The following is a 15,871-nucleotide window of genomic DNA, read 5'->3' as shown; positions in this document are numbered from 1 at the left end:
CTCTTTGGGGTTTCAGCCTAATGATCACATTGTTTCTCTATGCCTGAAATCTATCTATCCTTCCACCCTCCCATCTCCCACTACTTACCTATGGAATACCTGCCCTTTAAAGTGCAATTAGCATATCACATTCATTATGAATCTTTCCTTAACTCTTCCTAACAGCAAAAACCTATTGACTCCAGGTCTCACAATACATTTTGTTTGCTCTTCTTTAATTCACTTATCATGTTATTTTGTGTTACAAATACCTCTATATATGTGTGTGTGTGTGTGTGTGTGTGTGTCATATTTCCACACCAGACTATAAGTTCTAAAAGTACAAGGACCATGTGTTATCTAAATTCTATTTCCCTTACTTGCTGAACAAAATGCATTAAGATCAAGATTCATAGATTACATTCTTCACTCACCTGTAGGAGTTTGGATCTCTATGCTCCTGGATTTGTGTGTCAGGAAAAAAGGCATCATCATCCTCTTCATCACTATGAATGCTTTCATCTGAATCATATATAAGGCCACTATCAGATAAAGGGAGAAATGGCTGCAATGAAAAGTAAAATTATTTTTAAAATATAAAATGGGCCCACCTTCTAATTCAGATATGACATTTAAATAATAACAATTTCATACTGAAAACTCAAACAGGGGCTTACTGACATTTCAGTTCTTGATATGGATAAGACTCTCATTAATGATAGACTAAAGATTTATGAATCCTCAATGACCAAAATGTCATCCTGAAATTAAGAGACTAGAATGCAATAGGGGGGCAGCTAGGTGGCACAGTGGATAGAGCACTGGCCCTGGAGTCAGGAGTACCTGAGTTCAAATCCAGCCTCAGACACTTGACACTTACTAGCTGTGTGACCCTGGGCAAGTCACTTAACCCCAATTGCCTCACTAAAAAAAAAAATGCAATAGAAACAAGAATGGAGTAGACAGGGCAGAAAAATCTCCCAATAAATACCTAAGAGTATTTTTTGAATCCCTGGTTTATTGTTCTTTTTCTGCAGGGAGGGGGAAAGGGAGGCAATCAGTGTTAAGTGACTTGCCCAGGGTCACACAACTAGTAAGTGTCTAAGACTGGATTTCAATTCAGATCCTCCTGACTCCAGGGACAGTGCTCTATCTACTGGGACACCCAGCTACCTGGAATCCCTGGTTTATTATTCTATAAGATTTTAAAAAGACAAAGTCCCAAAATGCACTTCCAGGAGCCAAAATGGTGAAGTAAGCAATAAATTGTCATAACCGTCCCATATTCACCTCCAAACAACCATAAAATAGCATGCCAAAACAAATCCTGAAACAGCAGAACTAGCAAAAGAATGATAAAACAATCTTTTATCCCAAGAAACTTGGAAGATCAGAAAAAAAGGTCTATCTTACTCCAATAAAAGGAGAATGTAGTCCAGGGAAGGAAGCATTCCTGTAAGCCAGCAGCAAGCCCCATCTCAGCAAACCAGCAGAAAATCCTGAGCCCCAATGCAGTGGAGCAGGCAAACACCAATACCAGGACCACCACTTCCCAAAGCCCTACCTCATCCCTCCCCACACACAACATGCCTTAACATAACCAGGGGAATGGGTAGACTCCAGCTCCAAGAACCACCAGATGCTTTAGGATAGCCCTAGGCAAACAGCCAGCCTCCAGCAGTCAGACTATCATATGCTTCAGGGTAGCCCCAGGGAAATGTAGAAACGCCTCACTGAACTCAGCACATACCAGACACCAGCACTAGGACCCAGGTTCAGCACCAGATAAGCTGACAGACCCCTATGACCTCCAGAAGCACCAGCTAAACCCCACCCCTGAAGCTCTGCGACAGACATGAGGATCCCCAGTGGGCCTCAGTTCAACATCAGTACAGCACCACGTAAACAGCCAGGGCCTGCAGTCCCCAGCACAAGAGGCCTGAGATAGTGCCCCTTCCACCCAAGGAACAGAGTTTAAATTTAAAAGAAAGGAAAAAGGCCAGAAAAGATGAGCAAAAAAACAACAACAACAAAAGAATGTGACCATAGAAAGTTATGGTGACAGAAAAGATCAAGAAACAAACTCAGAAGAGGACAACAATGTCAAAATACCTACAGGGAAAACACTAAAGAAAAACAGGAAGTGGTCTCAAGCCCTGAAAGGACTCATGGAAGAGCTCAAAAAAGAGCTTTAAAAAAATCATATAAGAGAGGTAGAAAAAAAAATTGGGAAAAGAAATGAGAGTGACGTTAGAGAATTGTGAAAAAGAGTCAAAAACTTGGAAAAAGAAAACAACTTTCTAAAAAGTAGAATTGGCCACATGTTCAAAAAGAAGATACAAAAATCCACTGAGAAAAACAACGCCCTAAAAAGTACAATTGGACAAATGGAAAAGAACAAAAGCTAACTCAGGAAAACAACTTCCCAAAAGTCAGAACTGGGCCAGTGGAAGCTAATGACTCTATGAAACATCAAGAATCAATCAAACAAATTCAAGAGGATGACAAAATAGAAGGAAATGTAAAATATTTCATTAGAAAAACAACTGACCTGGAAAACAGATCAAGGAGAGACAATGTCAGAATCACTGGACTACCTCAAAGCCATAATCAGAAGGAGGACCTGGACAGCATCTTTCAAGAAATTATCAAGGAAAATTGCCCTGATAACCTGGAACTAGGGGGCAAAATGGGCATTGAAAAAATTTGACAATCACCTCTGGAAAGAGATCCCAAAAATAAAAACTCCACAAACATTATAGCCAAATTACAGAACCATCAGGTCAAGGAAAAAATACTGCAAGTAGCCACAAAGAAATAATTCAAATATAATGGAGCCACAGTCAGGATTATACAGTACTTAGCAGCTGCAACATTAAAGGACTGGAGGTCATGGAAAATGACATTCCAGAAGGCAACGGAGATAGGACTACAACCAAGAAGGACTTCCCAGTGAAATTAAGCATATTACTTCAAGGGAAGAAATGGCCTTTCAATGAAATAGAAGGATTTCAGGCTTTCATAAGACGACCAGAACTGAACAAAAAATTTGATCTCCAATATTAATACCCAAGAGCAGCCGAAAAAGGGAAAAAGGGAAAAGAAAACATAAGGCATTCAATGGAGCTGAACTGTTTAGATCCCTACTTGGGAAGATGATACTTATAAAAATTGTACCACTAATAGCACAGCTAGAAGGAATATTCATAGACAGAGGGTGTGGATATAAGGTGAATTTGAATAAATGACATAAAAATAATTAAGGGACGAGAAAGAGGAGTACACTGGGTGCAAAAGGAAGGGAAAGGAAGAATGGGGAAGTTATTTTACATGAAGAGGTGCAAAAAACCTATTACAGTGGAAGGAAAAATAGAAGGGCAGGTGATGGACATCACTCAAACCTTACTCTCATCAGTATTAGCTCAAAAAGGGATAATATACACAAACAGTTGAAAATAAAAATATATCTTATCCGACAGAAAGCAGGAAGGGAGAAGATTAAGTAAAAAGGAGGGGACTGACAGAAGAGAGAGCAATCTGGCCTCAGATACTTGACACTTACTAGCTGTGTGACTCTGGGCAAATCACTTAACCCCAATTGCCTCACCAAAAAAAAAAAAAAAAAAGAGGGCAGACAGAGGGAGGGAGTAGACAAAAGCAAAACACTGTTGAGGAGGGAAAGGGTGAAAAGACAGAGAGGACAAACAGGAGGAAAGAGAGGATGGAGGGAAATACACAGTTAATAATCATAACTGTGAATGTGAATGGAATGAATTGTCCCATAAAATGGAAGAGGATAGCAGAGTAGATTGAAAACCAGAATCCTACAATATGTTGTTTACAAGAAACACACTTGAAGCAGACACATACACAGAGTAAAGGCTGGATCAGAATCTATTGTGCTTCATCTGAAGTAAAAAAAGCAGGGGTAGTAATCTTGATCTCAGACAAAGGAAAAGCAAAAACAGAACTTAATTAAAAGAGATAAGGAAGAAAATTACATCTTGCTAAAAGGTACCATAGACAACAAAGTAATAACTAAACATATGTACCAAGAGGTATAACATCCAAATTCTTAAAGGAGAAGTTAAGTGAGTTACAGCTTCATGAGCAAACAAGCGATAGAGAGCATCACAAAGGTAAAATAGATAACTTTGATTATATTAAATTAAAAAGATTTTGCACAAACAAAACAAATGCAACCAAGATTAGAAAGAAAACAGAAAGCTAGGAAACAATTTTTACAGCATGTGTCTCTGAGAAAGGCCTCATTTCTCAAATATACAGAGAAATGAGTCAAATTTATAAAAATACAAGCCATTCCCCAATTGAGAAATGGTCAAAGGATATGAACATGAAGTTTTCAGGTGAAGAAATCAAAGCTATGTATAGGCATATGATTCATTGGCTGGTTGTTGCAGAGGACCAAAATGACATCATTATGTTAGAGTCAAGTTACAGTATGTCTGACTTTGGCAAGCTCAAAATTCTCTACCACAGGCTGAGCACAAATGAACATTGGATGGGTTTCTCTAAATTTGTGCATCTCACATTTCTTTTGAGCTACTTCATATTCATAGAGCACAGCTCCTTCTCTGATAAGGGCACACCATGCAGGGCGGTCCTGTGTCACTGTCTCCCATGTCATGCAATCAATTCCAAAGTTCTTAAGAGAGACCTTATCTGAAGTTCTTGAGTTCTGTCCTTTTTTAGAGTGTCCTTATATAGCTTTTTCTGACCACTCTGTGAGCACCAGCCCTGTGTGAGTTCTTCTTAAAATAGTCTTTTAGGCAAGCATATAAATATATGGAACTGTGTTCTCTGCAGCAAATTTGAATACTTCGCGGTTTAGTTTGAGAGAACTCAGTGTCTGCTATCTAGGTGGCACAGTGGATAGAGCACTTGCCCTAAAGTCAGAAGGACGTGAATTCAAATCCAGCCTCACTCAGGCATAGACATATGAAGGAGTGCTCAAAATCACTTTGAAATGAAAATGAAAACAACTCGGAGGTACCATCTCACAATTATCAGAATGGCTAATATGACAAAAAAGGAAAATGATAAATGTTGGAGAGGTTGTGGGAAAACTGGGACACTAATGCATTGTTGTTAGAGTGTGAACTGATCCAACCATTCTGGAGAGCAATTTGGAACTCTATGCATAACCTCTGATCCAGAAATACCACTACTAGATTTGTATCCCAAAGAGACCATAAAAAAGGGAAATGGGGGGTAGCTAGGTGGAACAGTGCATAAAACACTAGCCCTGGATTCAGGAGAACCAGAGTTCAAATATGGCCTCAGACACTTGACACTTAGAAGCCATGTGACCCTGGGCAAGTCACTTAACTCTCATTGCCCTATAAAAAACAAAAACAAACAAAAAACCTCTCCAGGGAGCAAGCAATGAGAAATTCAGAACAATGGCTTCAATGTTTATATCAGTAAAAAGGGAAATGGAACTACATGTGCAAAAATACTTGTAGCAGCCCTTTTCATTGTGGCAAAATATTAGAAATTGAGGAAACGTTCATTAATTGGGGAATGGTTGAACAAGCTGTGCTATATGAATGTACTAGAATACTATTGTGCAATAAGAAATGATGAATAGACACATCTCAGAAAAACCTGGAAAGACTTGTATGAACTGATGCAAAGTAAAGTGATCAGAACCAGGAAAACACTGTACACAGTATCAGCAACATTGTGCAATGATCAATTATGAATGACTCAGCAATACTATGATCCAAAACAATTACAAAGGACTCACAAAAGAAAATGCTTTCCACATCCAACTGTTTGACTCTGAATGCAGATTGAAGCATACTCTTTTCACTTACTTTATTCTTTTTTGGGGTTTTTTACCCCTTTCAATCAGTTTCTTCTTTCACGACTGTGACTAATATAGAAATATGTTGGGGCAGCTAGGTGGTGCAATGGATAAAACATTGGTCCTGGATCCAGCAGGACCTGAGTTCAAATTTGGTCTCAGATACTTGATACTTACTAGCTGTGTGACCCTGGGCAAGTCACTTAACCCTCATTGCCCCACAAAAAAAGGAAAGGGGAGGGAAAGGGGAAGGGGGAGGGAAGGAGGAGGGGAGGAGAAGAGAGGGGAGGGGAGGGGAAGAAATTATTTTGACATGTAATTGGGGACAAAATAAAATACTATTTAAAAAAATGCAGTCTACAAGAGTAGATAATACAACCTCAGTACCAGTTAATTGCGGTAGACAGTGTCCAGAAAATAACAAAATGAATGCAAAACACAAATTAGAAAAAAAGTTGTCTTTTTGAAGCCTTGAGATTAACAAAAAAGCTTCAAGAGTCACTCAAGTAAGTGGGACTTTTAAATAGCACCCAGTCCTGTGCCTTCATCTAGGAGATGAGGGGAAGAAGGCCCAAAATCATAAAACTGGTTAGCATCGAAATCAGGCCTAGAGGTCAGGTCTTCTAACTCCTAGGAGTCAACTGCTACTCTACCATCACTGCAGCCAGTCAATATATCTGATTTTACAAATATTTATTAAATGTGTAATATGTACAATGCTAGACGCTAGGAGAAACAAAAGATAGGGTTCATGACTTCAGAGAGTTTACAATTGAGAAAGATACACACACACACACACACACACACGACCATAATATAAATTAGTAGATGTAAAATAGAGGAAGAGTTTAAATGCAGTATAATAGAGAAGGGGACACTTTAAATGAATTCTGAAGGAAATAAGAATTCAGAGAAGTGGTTAGGGAGAAGATCTACATGGAGGGAACAACAATATGAACATGGCATAGAAGCAAGAATATGTTTGTCATATTCACAAGATAGCAACCCAAGCTAGGAAGAATGGATGTCTTTTTTTTTTTTTTTTTTGGGTGGGGCAATGAGGGTTAAGTGACTTGCCCTGGGTCACATAGCTAGTAACTGTCAAGTGTCTGAGGCCAGATTTGAACTCAGGTGCTCCTGAATCCAGGGCCAGTGCGCCATCTAGCTGCCACCAGAATGAATGTCTTAATAACTGATTGGATATAGAGGCTAAGGAAGTTAGGAGTCAAAGATGGCTCTGAAGGAAAAACACTATACACAATGATGATAGCCAAGTAAATGAAAAGATCAATCCACAGATTATATGCAAAGCATTAAGTGCCTCTTCTCAGGAAAGAAAATAAGGGACTATGAGGGAAGAGTTTCATGTACATTGTTACAGTTAGTAACTTTATCAACTGTTTTTAATTGTTTTTCTATGTTACAAAGGAGAGGGTTCAATTCCAGGACTGGGGTAAGATCCTGAAACAAATGGGATCTAAAAGCAAAGGCATTCAAGCCTTTTTTTTAAAAAGGAAGATAGTGCTGCAATATAAAGTCCGGGTGACTATAAAAGTACCACCTAAGTCAGAAAAAGTAGCTAGTTAGGAGAAGTGACAATGATTAATTTGATTTTAAACATACTGGGTTTGGGACAATAGTAAACAGGATACAGATGTGTTCAGGAAACAGATAAAAACAGAAACTAGAGTATGAGAGAGATGAATTACGTGTGTGTGTGTGTGTGTGTGTGTGTGTGTGTATTGGAAGCCATCTGCAAAGATCATAGAATTTAAAACTATAAAGGCCCTTGGAGATCATCTAGTCCAACTCTTTCATTTTTACTCAGGTTACGTGACTTGCCCAAGGTCATACAATCAGTCAGCCAATAAGGAGAGCTAGAATTTAAGTTGAAGTCCTCTGATCAAATCCACAACTCTGTCCACATTTTCCAAGCTATTTCTCAAAGTGGGTTACTAATTGAAATTGTAAGAGTAGATGAAAAAAGCAAAGAGTAGGAGGTCAAGAACTGAACCTTGGGGGACTGTCCACACTTAGCAGGAAGGAAGAATAAAAAGAAAGAGAAATATGGGGTAGTCAACAGTAGCGTAAAGAATACAGAGCCATTTACAGACTCTCAGAGATTATAATGTCCAACCTGTACCTAAGCAGGAATTCTTTCATAAAACCCTTGCATTTCAATAACAGAGGCTTCCAGGATGCCTGTTCTACTGCTGGATGAATTGTTTGTATGTGTTAGTAACTTAATGGCTTTTAAAAATAATTCTATTAATATTTAACTATATTAACTGGTAAAATTCTGGAGATCCTCTAGAAGCACCACATCTTTTTCTGCTATACCTATTCCCTGCAGACTATTCACAACTCTATTATTCCAAATGTGTCCTTGTGTCAGATTAGTGCTTTACTATTATTTTTGCTATTGGTTGTATGCTGAGATCTGTGTGTGTGTGTGTGTGTGTGTGTGTGTGTGTGCGCGCGCGTGCATATATCCAGGAAAATGTATGTGGATGTGATAAATAGAGAGAAAGAGGGAAAAGACAGAGACAGGGGAGGGAAGAAGGTAAGTTGCAGACATGCAGTTTGGCACTAAAATCCAAGGAATTTGTAAAACCTATGGATATCTATTTCTAGTGTCAGATTTGGCTGGTATGCTATAAGAAATTTTCATTAAATATTTAAATGCATTAAAATCTCCCAAATTGTCACTTATAACCAAGATTGCACTGCATGTACTTATGCATCTTACCTTAAGTTATACAACATCCCAGAGTAATTGAACACAGATGAAGGGACATAGGTTTTTGTTACTTGGCTCAAATAATATTTTAAGAATTAAAATTTGCATTCTTCATATACCTTACCTTTGCCACAAAATAATCCCACATACTAAGTTCTGGAGGGACAAATTTTTCTCTGTAAGATGGTCTTTCTGCAGGCACTGGTGGTGGGGTTGCATCTTTTACAGGCCTTCCAGGTACCAGCATTCTCATGTTAAAACGTCTCCGATGTTTATCTATTTCTTCAGAAGGAACAGGAGGTGCTGATTGGGAAGGAAATAGTCGGAGCTCATTTTCTATTTGTTTAAACAGTTCATACTTCTCTTCACTCTACTGCTGAAAAGTTGTAGTCTGACTAAAATTAATTAGAATAGCATCTGAAAGAGACCATGTTGCAATTTTCCCAGTGAAAAACCAACCTGTCAGCAGTGATGACAGGGCTCAGAGTGATCACAAGGACACGTTGCTCCCATACACACTGCACTTTTTCAGTGGAAAGAGGATGAATCAAGAAATACTTAAATATACAAATACTGCTCTAGGTCCTATAGGCATCACAAAGAAACATGATGCCGGCCTATTAGAATTGCATAGTCAGGTTGGAAAGATAAGATGCATGCATAAATAAATGAATGGTACCATTTTCTGTATGTCTTCTTCAATTCTAGGGGACCTCTCCCAATTTCTATAATCTTTCAAATATCACTGACAGTGGCTCAGTAATCACAGCTTCCAGCTCTTTCATGACCCAAGGATATAACTTTTCTGGCCCAGGTGATTTAAATTTATGTAGAGCAACCAGATGTTCTCTTATTAAATCTCCTTGTCTTTTGTACTAACTTTCTGTTACTTGGGTTCTGTCATTTCTATGATAATGTTCAATGTGGGTTTAGAACTCCCAAAGAAATAAAGTAGACTTAGAAATATAGTGGTTCTAGGTAGTAAGTAGGAATTTCTTGGTACAAGAAGCGTCAGTGAGTGAAACACTGTGTTACAGTATCTGTGACACAGTTGGGAGGAAAGGCAGTAAGCTCTTGGAACTCATGACACGATTGCTCCAAAAAACCTCCAAATAATGCCATAGGACAATTTTTAGATCAGTAAAACCCACAAAAGAATGTGCTGAGATCATTTTCCAGCCAAAGACAGCTTAGAAGGTTGGCAAGAAGGGGCTGCTTCGCCAAGGCAGGAATGGAGCCCAACCCCACAGTCACACCGACACAGATCCAGTCCCAAGCAAGCCGAGCCAGGGAAAGAGACCCCCAAGCCTCTGAATCAGGTGCAGAGTCAGTGTCATGTAGAACTTAAGCTCACAGTCTGGTGAGAAGGCTGAGCGGTTGGCAAGGGGAGATTACAGGGGTCTCTGCTGGCGCTGAGGCAGAACCTGGGTTTTTCACCCCCTACTGGGAACCAGGAAATAGGCTTGAGTAGCAGTGGCCCAGGTGGAGGAGAGGCACAGACTCTTCAGAGCTAACAACCACAGCACACAAAGTTGTACTGTCTAGTTAATTAGCAAGTTGGCCTAGGGTAATGTATGGACCAGGGAACAGGCCACAATTACAGCATTCTGTACAAGGGGAGGGGCCAGAATGCTCTATCACACAGTTACTCAATTTTAGAAAAAATAGAACAATTGTTAAGGGCTAAAATTCTAGCTAAACTGTCTAAAATATCTAATGAGTGGTCGCCAATAAATTATAAGCTTTAGCAAGAGTTAGACTTTTAGGCATTTATTAAGGAGAATAAGAATTTGGTAAAGAGAAAAAAAGGCCTAGATTCCTATCTATTAAAGGGAGAGCACATTTCTAGCTCCACTCTCCACCAGAGTCCAAAGGCAAGAGAGTGAGAGCAAGTGCCAGTCTCTTCCTTCCTCCTCCCACTAGCCTGCGTCACTTCCTGACACCAAAGAAAAGACTCCTGGTCTTGCCCTCAAAGACCTTCGCTTCATGGGCGGAACTCTTCTACAGTAAGTCTCCAGCAGGTGGCGTTATTCCAATCGTTACACAATAATAAAACGTGAGTATTTAAAAAACACATATCCTGGATGTTGTTTAAAAACTTGGACTTGCATATATATGAAAAAATGCTCAGAGAAAAGCAAATTAAAACAACTCTGAGGTATCATCTCATACCTATCAGAATACCTATGACAAAAAAAAAAAAAAAGGAAAATGTTGCTGTTGCTTCTAAAGGTAGTGCAAATTTTATATCAGGGATTTTAATAAGAATAATTTTTATGTTCCTAAAAACAGGAAATTAAAATTGTTTTCCTCTTAAACTCAAATTATGTATGTTGACACGTACATGCTAATGGCATCAAAGTTCTCTCACCTGAAATATTTTCTGATTGTCTTCGAGGCTTTACGACAAGTTTCACGCCACCTCCAAACACAGCAGCCCACATCCGATTGTTTAAGGGGTGGGCTGCCAATCTAAATAATTCATTGAAAGAATTTGTGGCAAGGGCATGTATCAATAAACTTAAGTAGACAGCAACAACAGCTTCACACAACAAGATGTTCAATTTTGGTTGGTCTTCATCGCGAGCAGAGCTTAATAGATTGATAAGGGAGCTCACACCTGCAACATTGTAAAACAATCAGTTTACAATACAGAAAGAAAAATTTACCAATGATATATGGAGTATATGCATCTATAAAAGACAGTGCACAAATTCTTCTTGAAAAATTGTGCCATACTTATCGGTATCATTTCTTGCTTAACGGCTGACACTTTTATTCTAAAAAGCAGTGATAGCATTATACATGTATTTAGATTCCAGGCCAAAGACACTCTCCCACACTTTCATTAAGATTTAATCTTTTCTGGCGTAGTGGATAGAGCACCGGCCCTGGAGTCAGGAGTACCTGAGTTCAAATCCGGCCTCAGACACTTAATATTTACTAGCTGTGTGACCCTGGGCAAGTCACTTAACCCCAATTGCCTCACTAAAAAAAAAAAAAAAATTAAAAAAAAAAAAAGATTTAATCTTTTCAACAACAATAACAAAAAAGATTTAATCTTTTCTCCAAGACAATTCCAAAGAACTCATGATGGAAAATGTTCTCCACATCCAGAAAAAAGAACTGTGGATTCTGAATGCAGATTGAACCATATTATTTCTACTTTTTGGTGGTTAGTTTTTTTCCTTTATTGAGGTTTGCCCCTTGTGTTCTGATTCTTCTTCCACAATATAACTAATGCAGAAATACATTTAATGTGACTGTACATATATAATCTATATCAGATTGCTTTCTGTCTTAGGGAAAAGGGAGGGAAGAGAGGGAGGGAGAAAAAAATCTTTTTTTGTCGTCATGGACTCTTTTGGTAACCTGGTGAAGCCTACAGACCCCTGTTCAGAATAATATTTTTAAAGTCAAAAAATACATAGGATTGTAAAGAGTTATTAAAATATTTAAAAAGCTAAGTTCATAGACCATAGGTGAAGAACTCCTGATCTTGTTACACAGAAGTAGTGGCAAATTTAACTGGAATTTGTACCTAATACATTTGCTTCATCAATCAATACGTAGAGCAAAATTGCTTCAAGCAATTTAAAGCATTTCTTAATATGGCTGTTGATTGCTTGCATTTCTTACTTTGAAAACTGCCTCTTCAATTTGGAATTATGCCCAAAGGGCGATAAAGCTGTGCATACCCTTTGACCCAGCAATCCCACTTTTAGGTCTTTTGCCCAAAGAAATCATGGAAGGGGGAAAGGGACCCACATGTACAAAAATATTTATAGCTACATGGTAGCAAGGAATTGGAAGTTGAGGGGGTGCCCATCAATTGGGGAATGGCTGGACAAGTTGTGGTATATGAATACAATGGAATATTATTGTGCTGTAAGAAATGATGAGCAGGAAGAGTTCAGAGAAACCTGGAGGGTCTTATGTGAGCTGATGATGAGTGAGATGAGCAGAACCAGAAGAACATTGTACACAGTATCATCAACATCGAGTGTTGACCTACTGTGATGGACTATATTCTTCTCACCAATGCAATGGTACAGAAGAGTTCCAGGAAACTCATGATAGAAGAGGATCTCCAAATCCAAGAAAAAAAAAAGAAAGAAAGAACTGTGGAGTATAGATGCTGATTGAACCATATTATTTCTTTTGTTTTGGGTGCTGTTGTTTTTTTTTTCTATTTTGAGGTTTTGCATCACTGCTCTGATTCTTTCTCTTGTAACAGGATTAATGCAGAAATAGGATTAATGTTATTATGTGTATATATATATATATATATATATATGTGTGTGTATATATATATATATAGAGAGAGAGAGAGAGAGAGAGATATAGATATAACCTATATCAGATTACCTGCTGTCTAGGGGAGGGAGGGAGAAAAATCTGAAATTGTAAAGCATGTATAAACAAAAGTTGAGAAGTATCTTTACATGTAACGGAAAAAATAAAATACCTCATACATTAAAAAAAAATTTAAAAAGAAATTTAAAAAAAAAAAAGAAAAAAAAAGAAAACTGCCTCTTAATAGAAAATTTCTCTATTGGGGAATGGCTCTTAGTCTTATACATTTGAATTAGTTCCTTACTTTTCTTATATCTAAAACCCTTACCAGAAAAAGTTGTTATACACATTTTTTCCTAGGTACCTGTTTTCCCTTCTAATTTTTATTACATTAGAGCTATTTAGGCAAAAGCTTTTTTTTTTTTTTTTTTTGGTGAGGCAATTGGGGTTAAGTGACTTGCCCAGGGTCACACAGCTAGTAAGTGTCAAGTGTCTGAGGCCGGATTTGAACTCAGGTCCTCCTGAATCCAGGGCCTGTGCTTTATGTACTGCACCACCTAGCTGCCCTGGCAAAAGCTTTTTAATTTTAAATTTGTTTATTTTATCTCATCCTCTCAATCACTTGTTCAGTCCTATCTTTCTTTATCTATGGATCTGAAAGGTAATTTCTTCCTTGTTCCTCTAAGCTGTTTATAATATGACCTTTTGTATCTAGATTACATATGCATTTGGAGCTTATTCCAGTATGATGTAAGGTGTTGGCCTAAACCTAATTTCTATCAAACTGCTGTCCAATTTAACAGCAGTTTTTTGTCAGATGTTGAGCTCTTCCCCCACTAACTGGGAACAAAACAACTTCTTCAAAAAGAAAGGCTCCCTATAAGAGAACATTGATGTGGAGAAGGAACTAACTTTTATCTGACAAAAAGCCATGAATTATACTTAGGATTTTCTTTCGTTTCAAGGTCTCAAATTTGGAGCTTTAGTCTAGGAGAAAAGATCTAAGCTGATAATAGCCTTGGAAAGGAAGGGAAAGAAGAAAATTGGTTAAAAAAGAAAAAAATAGAAGTTAGACCAGGAATATCAGATTTCCCATTCCTGGACTCCAATAAGAAGGCTTATATTTAGTCAACCAAAGGGGGAGAGGGGGCAGGGAAAGCATATTCCCTAGATAAGCTTCCGCTATTAGTTCATAGGATCATAGACTGAAAACTGGAAAGGACCTTAGAGAACATTTAGTCAACTCTTTCAATTAACTGATAAGGAAACCAAGGCTCAGAGAGGTTAAAGGACTCAAAGTCACATAGATAGTAAATGGCAGAGATGAAATACATACAAACTCAGCTCCCATGGACTCCAGGAAAGATAAGTACTCTTTCTACTGGACAATACTGTTTCTCTAGTTGATTTAGCATTCAAAAGAGACACAAAATGGAAATAATTTAGGTAATTTTTTTCTTTTTATTTTCTTCTTTAACAGGGATAAGTGTGAAATGAATTATTTCTTTCCTCCCTCTTGACTCCCCTATTTTCTGTACCTCAACAATTCTGATAAAATATGCAGGATTTTTTCCTTCCATGTTATTCTTCCTGATGAATTATTTTGGTTGTAAGCAATAGTGGGAATTCTGAAGACCAAATAGTTGAATTGTGTTAATTGCCCTGTTTGCTAAAATAGAAATATAAGATATAAACAGTGGTTACCTGCTTTGACTAGTAATTAAGTTTACTTTGGGTCCAGACCTGTGATTTCATTGATATGAGGAATTCCCATTGTAGAAACTCCCTCAACTGATACAGATTGACTACTTGTCTCTGTAATTTCTAATCTTAGGAGCTATGTGGAGCACTGAGAATGTAAGAGACTTGTCCAGCATTACACAGTCCTTACTTATAAAGAGGCCAAATTTAAAACCAGGTTTTCCTGGTCCCAAGACTAAACTTCTAGCTACTGAACCATACTACCTAAGTGCTGACTTTTTTTTTTCTTTTGCAGGGCAATGAGGGTTAAGTGACTTGCTCAGGGTCACACAGCTAGTATGTGTCAAGTATCTGAGGCCAGATTTGAACTCAGGTCCTCCTGAATCCAGGCCTGGTACTTTATCCACTGTGCCACCTAGCTGCCCCCTTGCTGACTTATTTTACCAATAAACCAATAAACCTCTTGTTAAAGAGAAGTGATCCAGAATGTTCTGGAGTTTAATGAACTAATTTTATTCATATCTAATCTCCTTACATTAATATTATAGAGACACTATGCATACCTCCAGTGAAAGAGAACAGAGAATTAGAGTTTTAGTATTTCTCATGAATGAGAAGAGAGAAAAACTAGGTGACAATGAATAAAAGTTCAAATATTCAGAAAGTGAGTTTCTTTGGGAAATAAATTTCATTTTTCCAAAGGTCAAAATTCATAACATTCATTATGTTTTGGAGATTCTAAAACCAGAGGCAAGAAGGAACATTTGGCCTGAAAACATCCTACAAAATGGTGAGACAATAATCCTTGAAGGAATATAAGAAGTGAGAACCAGAGATTGTTGTCTGTCCTTCATTCTTGAAGAGAACCATGACATCAGGATGATGTCATGACTTGTACTAAATTGGATTTAAGTAAGGGAGGGTTGTGCAAGGTCACCAACCTCACTCTCTCCTCCAGAGCCCTCTGGGTCCAGTGGCAAGATATATGTCAGGATGACTGGAGATGACCCCAGGTGTTTTTTGTTGTTTTTGTTTGTTTGTGTGTGTGTGTGTGTGTGTGTGTGTGTGTGTGTGTTTGTTTTGTTTTGTTTGGGGGGGGGGGGGGATTGCAGGGCAATGGGGGTTAAGTGACTTGCCCAGAGTCACATAGCTAATAAGTGTCAAGAAGTGTCTGATGCCGAATTTGAACTCAGGTCCTCCTAAATCCAAGGCCGGTGCTTCATCCACTGTGCCACCTAGCTGCCCGAACCCCAGATGTTTTAAGGCAATTAGGGTTAAGTGACTTGCCCAGGGTCACACAGCTAGGAGAGGTGAGATTTGAATTC

General features: G+C 38.3%; 1 protein-coding gene across 3 annotated transcripts in view; it reads right to left on the bottom strand.

Moving 5' to 3' along the window:
- DMXL2 (Dmx like 2) overlaps nt 1-15,871 on the bottom strand; it is a 161,489-nt gene that overhangs the window by 31,910 nt on the left and 113,708 nt on the right. For all 3 annotated transcript variants that reach the window (XM_043990151.1, XM_043990152.1, XM_043990153.1), the window contains exons 28-30: nt 10,921-11,169; nt 8,674-8,852; nt 414-544 (exon numbers count right to left, since the gene is read on the bottom strand). In XM_043990151.1, the coding sequence (XP_043846086.1) occupies nt 414-544; nt 8,674-8,852; nt 10,921-11,169 (559 nt within the window). The remainder of the gene's footprint in view (nt 1-413; nt 545-8,673; nt 8,853-10,920; nt 11,170-15,871) is intronic.

Source organism: Dromiciops gliroides, chromosome 2 (genome assembly GCF_019393635.1).
Source record: "Dromiciops gliroides isolate mDroGli1 chromosome 2, mDroGli1.pri, whole genome shotgun sequence".
Classification (NCBI taxonomy): domain Eukaryota; kingdom Metazoa; phylum Chordata; class Mammalia; order Microbiotheria; family Microbiotheriidae; genus Dromiciops; species Dromiciops gliroides.
The sequence above is the reverse complement of the archived record's forward strand: the minus strand, read 5'-3'. Positions and strand labels throughout refer to the sequence as shown.